Source organism: Corvus brachyrhynchos, unplaced genomic scaffold (genome assembly GCF_000691975.1).
Source record: "Corvus brachyrhynchos isolate BGI_N302 unplaced genomic scaffold, ASM69197v1 scaffold18, whole genome shotgun sequence".
NCBI lineage: Eukaryota > Metazoa > Chordata > Aves > Passeriformes > Corvidae > Corvus > Corvus brachyrhynchos.
Genome location: NW_008246064.1, coordinates 1,492,927 through 1,499,885, shown reverse-complemented (window position 1 = coordinate 1,499,885; position 6,959 = coordinate 1,492,927). Strand labels below are relative to the sequence as shown.

At 43.9% G+C, this 6,959-nt stretch overlaps 1 protein-coding gene across 2 annotated transcripts in view; it reads right to left on the bottom strand.

The window, feature by feature from the left end:
• OBSCN (obscurin, cytoskeletal calmodulin and titin-interacting RhoGEF) overlaps positions 1–6,959 on the bottom strand; it is a 152,211-nt gene that overhangs the window by 9,224 nt on the left and 136,028 nt on the right. Inside the window, exons 92-93 of one of the 2 annotated variants that reach the window (XM_017746775.1) lie at positions 6,086–6,128; positions 7–2,476 (exon numbers count right to left, since the gene is read on the bottom strand). The exons of the other annotated variant lie outside the window; for it this stretch is intronic. Of the exons in view, the coding sequence (XP_017602264.1) occupies positions 1,015–2,476; positions 6,086–6,128 (1,505 nt within the window). The 3' untranslated portion in view covers positions 7–1,014. Of the gene's footprint in view, positions 1–6; positions 2,477–6,085; positions 6,129–6,959 lie in introns of those variants that run through there. 2 annotated transcript variants of the gene reach the window in all.

Below are 6,959 nucleotides of genomic sequence, written 5' to 3'. Positions count from 1 at the left end.
ATGTTTCACCACTGGTGTGTTCAGGAGAACAAATACTCATCCAGTCATATTTAGTGACAAGGACCACATTTGTAGTTCTTTGTACGTGTTAATGTTTGATTGCAGATGCAGAAATCATTTTGTGCAGCACTTTAATCTTTCAGTGCACCTTAAGTAAATTATATTTTAAAAGAGATGTTTTATAAATCCACCACACTAGAATGCAGAATAATGAAAGCTACATTGTCAGACAACTAGGAAGTGGATTTGAAAATATCAGTCATTTAGAAAAGGTAGTCTTTTTCATGTAAAGCAGAAGAGAACAACAAAACTCTTGCTTCCTCATGACAGTGGGACTTTCACCACTGACTAGAGTCAATCTGGGATTTCAACCAAAAGGCCTGAGCAGCCCTTTGAATCCCTGGTATTTGTAATATTTCCTATATATCTCATTATAAGGCAGAAGGTTAAAATAATGCAACCAGACTGTGCATGTTGAAAGGTTTATGAAGAAATTTTGGTAGGGCTACTTGGTGTCACAAGTGTAGAGCATGGTCAAAGCAGAGTGAAGCTTCATGACCTTTGGGCCCACACAGTGACAGGAGACACCTCCTGTCCTGGGCTGCTGAAGGATGCTGAAAAGCTTAGATACTTTCACCTCCTTGCCACACCGTAAACTGGCACATGAAACAATTTTTAAGTTCATGGACAAAAAAGCACTTTTGCATCTATATTTCTGTCACAGGTAGAAGAATCAGGCTTTTCCTAAACCTCCCATCACTGCTCCACTATGGAATGATACATGTTCACCTAGATCAAAGCCTTTAAAGTTACAAACTGTTCTGACAGACTGTTCCCTTTAAGACTGGAAAAGCTGGACATATCATATTTAAATACACTTCCCTCTAAGGTATTCCCTTGTACTTGTTACCTCATAACTTTGCCACCAATTCCCCTTGCTTACAACAATTTTGATTATTTATATTTTTTTAAAAAGCTGCTTTCTTCGGTGTTAAAAATTATGCTTGCATCCGCTCAGCTCTGGGAGAGGTCTTCTGTGCTGATGTGCAAGGTGACAGGCTCGCCAACAGTCCCGTAGCTGAGGGTTCTCGTGGAAACTTCAGTTTTAAAGCTGGACTGCCCGTTGTCTGCTGAGCGCTGGACCTCGGTGCAGAACGAGGGCTTCACCGTGAAGGAGGGGCCGGGAGGAGCCGCGCGGGAATCGCTCACACGGAAGGAGATGTTGGAGGGGCCCGCGGACTGCACGCCGGTCACCCGAGAGGCTGACACGAACACACCCCCAGGAACGTGCTCCTCGTACTGGCTGAAGAACCTCTGCCTGGGCTCGGGCACCACGGGCCTCACCAGGGTCAGCAGCACCGGCTTCCCGATGGTCGGGGTCGGCTCGTTGATCTCCGTCTGCAGCACGGAGATCTCGCAGGGCTTCTCTGCCGTTTGCTTCTGATCCTCACACCTGTAGGTCTCGCCTTCTTGAGGGACATAATCCTCCAGGTCCTCCAGAGTTAAGAGTTTGCCGTTGTGTGTTAAAATCTTGCGGTCCCGGGTGCTGATGTCGTCTGTGTGTAGCTCCTCTGGCTCATCCACTATGACGTTGTCCTCTTCGGGAAAGATGTCCTGTATTACTTCGGGTACCTCCTCTCCAACAGGCCAAGACACATCCACTTCATCGACTTCTTCCTTATCCTCTGGACTTGCCAGGGAGAACAGAATTTCGTGTTGGTCTGCGGCAGCTGTCCCAAAACTGAAGACCAAAGGCTCACCTCCACAGGCAAGCAGAGGGGAGGCAGCATCTGACCCACAGTCAGCACTTGATTCCTGTGGGCAGCTCTTTCCTTCAGTTCCATAATCCATAAATGAATCACTTCCTAGTTGCTCAGAGCCACATGGGGAGTTTCTCTCTTCGCTGCTGACTTGAGGTCCTTCCTGCTCGGTTGTGTACACCAGAGGCTGGATGTCACCTTCAGAGAGACCCTCATTTGGCAGAGATTTTGACTGCTCCACCAATTTATTGTTGGAGTTGTTTGTGTTTGGATCATCTTCTGGGGAGTGCTTTGGCCTTGAGCTGGGAAAAGTGAATGTTAACACCCCTGAGTCATCTTTTTCTTGCTTTGCTGGGGAAGAGCCTCTTTTCCTTGTGGGCTTTGGTGATTTTTTCACCTTGAATTCAATTATTTCTTCCACTTCGACCCACTTGGGCTTTTTCTCTTCCCCTGTGCTCTCCACGACGACATCTCTTGCCACTGCCCCTTGCATGTCCTCATGTTCTGTGACATAAAGCCTGGGAACAGCAGCAGACTTTGGTGCTGCCTCCTGCTCATGTCTGTGGACAGGCTGCCTGATCTTGGAGACATAAACCGGCTCCGGAGTCGGCTCCGGCCATGGGGAGCGGGAAGGAGAATGACCTGAAGGAGAACGTGCAGGAGAAACCCTTCCCCTTTGTCTTGGGCTCTTCACCACCGTGGTTATGGTCTCCTCTCTGATGGCAGAAAGGGGTCGAGTTGGCGGGAAGACGAGACTTTTCGGGGAGCCACACTCCACCAGCACATGCCATGGTCGGCCAAGGCGCCGCAGTGGGGTTAGTTTGGGTAAGCATTCCAGCTTTTGGGGAAGCATTCCAGCTTTTGGAGAAGCGGTCATTTTGGGAGGGACACACACAACGCACACACTCACATGCCCATTTCCACTTCCTGATCCAGGGAAAACCCCAGTGCCCTTGTCCCCAGGGAAAACTCCAGCTCCATTAATGTCCTTGAGTGTGAACACACAATGAGCATGAGAAGTGCTCCAGCTGAGAAATGCTCTGCTGGGTGCTGCTGTATTTCATGTGCTTGTGTTGACCTCCCATTTTGCTACTTTGGACCCCCCAAAATTGTAAACACTCAAAGACTTCATCCTTTTCCTGAGTATCCTTGGCTAAAATCCTAATTCCATCCACCTCAATGGTTAAATGCCCTTTATTAAGGTAGGGTCATCAGCTTCCTAATAATATTTAATTAATGTAACATATCTCTATCTTGTTTATTACAGACACTTTTGAGACCAGAGATCTGCATTTCCACATGCAGAACACAGAAAGGGGTTAACCCTTAACATGTGGAGACCACCAGGAAGAGAAAGTTAGAACATTTCCTGCACAAGTCATCTGTCCCAAAATGTATTTATTTTTACTCTTCATAATACCATTAGTGCAGACACAGCCTGATCCTACCACCTCCAATAGACACAGGAATACCAAGCCAAATTTGTATGCATAATTATGATTTCTCAGCATATTTCTGCTGGCTTTACTTTATATTTTTGACTGAAGTTGGGCTGGTGGTAGATGCCTCATCCCTGGAAACATTCAAGGTCAGGCTGGACAGGGCTCTGAGTAGCCTGATCTAGGTGAAACTGTCCCTCCTCACAGCAAGGGGTTGGACTAGATTATCTTTAAAGGTCCCCTCTGACCCAAGGCCTAACCCCAGGCTCCAGTGCTCTTAACTTACATATTTAACATGCAGTTTCTCCTGCAGATTTCTCCGTGGTGTTTCTAACATGGAAAAACTTCCAGGTAAATACAGTGTTTTCTTGGCAAGCACAGGGAAGCCGATGCTCCACATCTGCTCCAGTGGAAACCACTGGAAAAGCCCATTTTGTTTCTGTGTTGAGATTCTGTCCCTACCCCCAAGGAACGGGGTTAAAAGCAAAGAATTAACTGAAGGGTCAAACAGTGGCCAGAACTGAGATGATGAATGGAGACAGCAGCTTTTTTATTCCTCTCTTCCTCCTCACCATTCTCCAGTCACAACCACGTGGGGCTGAAGGTCACCCCCTCTGCTCTCCAGCCATCTCTGCTCTGGCTTTTGCACTGAGAGACAGGCAAGGGTGGAAAGAGCCCTTGAGAATGGAGAGCCCATTTATAGCCATCGTGGAAGACCAGTCCTCTTGGGTTTATTTGCCTTTCTCATCTTGCCTTTCTCATCTTCTGCTCCTATTTTTGAAAACTTGTACTTCTTCCGCCTCTGGAGATCGGATTTGTTTCCACCATCAATCTCTCCCTTTGAGGACATGGTGAGTCCAGGACTGGATCAGCTACAGGGAGATTTATTTCCTTCCAGAGCACCCTCTCTTCTACTGCTCATTTCCACTGGTTTACTCTATTCCCTAAGTTTTCTGCAGTTTTTCATTAGACCTTTGGGGTCTGTGCAGAGCCTTCCTACTAGCCACGGTGCCTTTCTGGATTACACAAAACTAAATTATTCTGGATGAGAATGGGTGCTTGCAGTAGACTTTGCTCTATGTTGTAAAGTTAAAATGGGTTTTTTGAGGTCTGGGATTTGCATATATGGACATTGTTCAATCCCATCTCTCAATTGCCAATTATTTTCTGCCACTAGTTTTAAAGCTTCTTCTCTTCCTCAGCTTGCAACAGATTAAGAAGAGTTGGAATCTGCCCTTACAGAATTATTCCCAAACTTTCGTCCATCACTATCCCAGCTCCAGTTGAGGTCCACTCTAATTTAAAGTTCATGACCACAAAAGGAGAGGAATTTCTGTCTGAGATCCCACTCCTAAATTTACCAAACTCCTTTGGGGCTGCAGCCTGTGATTTAGGAATCCCTTCTGGAGCTGTCCAGAGCAACGTCCTATGGAATTTAGATCTCAGAAATTTAGAAATCAGCTTAACTGATGGGATTTTGTATTAATTTATATTACTTAATCCACCAATATTAATGCTGCCGTTCCAGATCCAGGCACAGAGATGCAGATAAATGAGATTTACCAAGTTGTAGATGTGGTCTGACTCTGAGATTTCCTCCTGCTCATGACTTTCTCAGGATATTTCTGAATGTGATATAAAAAAATATTTCTCTGTTCAGTTGCCCCATTCTGAATCCTGGTCCTTGAGGCAGTACAGGTAAAAACACTTTACTTTTCTGGTCTTTGCAGGATGAAAAGGGTCTAATGACTGGACATTTACCTGAGCTGATGTGCAAGAGAGAGGGGAAAAGGCAGAGCCCCTTCCTGCCTCTCCTGTCTGCTCTCTGCCTCATCCAGGTAGAAACTTCTGGGAGGGGGGACAATTTATAAACCACTGCCTCCAAATGGGCCAAGTGCATGGATCTAAAGGAATAATCCTCACAGAAAGTAATAAAAGGGATAAAAGGTGAGCAACTCTTAACAGTCCTTTAGTTGCAATTTTATGTCTAACAAAAATAAAATACCTCAACTTAAGCCTCCTGTCCCAAATCAAGGACAGACTTTAGCAATAGTACAGCTGTTGAGGGAAGGCATTTCCCCAAAATATCCATTGTATAACTGCTTACTGCCCTCAGAACATGGTTTGAGTAGCTTGGAGATGCTCTGAAATCCTGTCACAGGCCGGTGTCCCCCTTCCAGCACATGAAACAATTTCATTAAGTATTTCTTTATGGTACTTAAGAAGATGAATTAAGATTTTAATGGCTACTAAGCTTCTAGGCTACATATGGCTGAGAAAATACTGCTTTTTGCAGCAATTAATCTTTGTAGTTTTATAGGCATCCAGTATAAACCAGGCTCAAAATACCCAAAAAGACCAAGTTATCAGGACAAATATTTATATTAGAAATATAGAGACAGAAGGGGATAAAAATACTCATCATCTTCTGCTTCATCATACAAGGCTTTCCTGAATAATTAAAAACAGAAAGCCAGAAGAAATCACTGTAGGCTCTGAGATATTTGTTAAATTTGTAGACATTTTCAGGCAGACAGCTTTCAAAGCTGGTTTCATTCAACACTGAGAGTCAGACTCCACTTTCCCGAGCTCTTGTGCAACTCTATCAGTGCTCAGGGGAATATTTTTCCATGTGTAATATCATAAAATAACTGCCCCAGGCTGTGCCTAACACCAGTGCTGCTATTTTTGGAAAAGAACAGAAGGACTTTTTTTTGAGGTGAACACTTCACATGGCACAGAATTCCGTGGGATCTGGCGGGCTGGGAATGAACACACTTGCATAGCCAATGAACACAAGCTTGTTACTGGATCATGCAGAGGCAGCAAGGCAAAAAACCACAAATGTTACCCCAAAAAAAAAAAAAAAAAAAAATCAGCACTTACATGATGATGGTTTTCTTGGGCACTTTAGTCTCTTGTTCAGTGACTACAAAGAGAACAGTATGAACAGCATGGGGTTAAAGAAAGGCAAAAGCTGAAATGATTAAATTATCTTTGCTCAGATCATCAACATAAACTGGAGTGAAAAATAACCAACTGTACCATCCCATCCATGCTTTCTGTGGTTATTTCCAGCATCATCTTTAGTGTTTCTGACAAGGAATGAGAATTCAGAATGCTCTCTGAATGCTTAGATTTGAAATTAAATATTTTGTGGAGAACAATTTGGCAAAAGCTGTTTATTCTACCATTTTTGTTTGGCAGGTCAAAGCTAGAAAACAAAATCCTTATTTAACTTTTTTTATTGTATAATAAGGTAGTGATGGTGTCAGAAACCTGAAAGTGCCTCGATCTGGAAAATCCTGGAGAGCTGAAATTCTTGAAACTGTGATTTCACTTCCTAGAAAAAAAGAGTCTCCCCAAACACTGGATTGTGGCCAAGTTTTTGTGGACTGGATGCAAAATCCAAACTGATAACAATGAAAATCATTAAAATCATTATCATCAGCATCAAAAAAGCCCCCAAATCCTAGGAAGCCCAGGAGAGCCCTGTGTCTGCTCCGTCTCTTTTTTTTGCTCTAATTTGCGATTTTTCCTGACCCTTCTCCTATAACCAACTGGAAGCTGTTGATGCCTATCAAGATCAAAAGTAATGATTTCATGGGGTTGCAAGTATTTCCTAAAACTGACATTTTTAAAAAGTAGAAAGAAACCATTTGAAGAACTAACTGAGATTTTCAGTAGGTTTCCCACCCTATCCACTGGAATAAAATTAAGGCACTGTTTGAACCACACTGCTTTGAGCACACCCTGAACT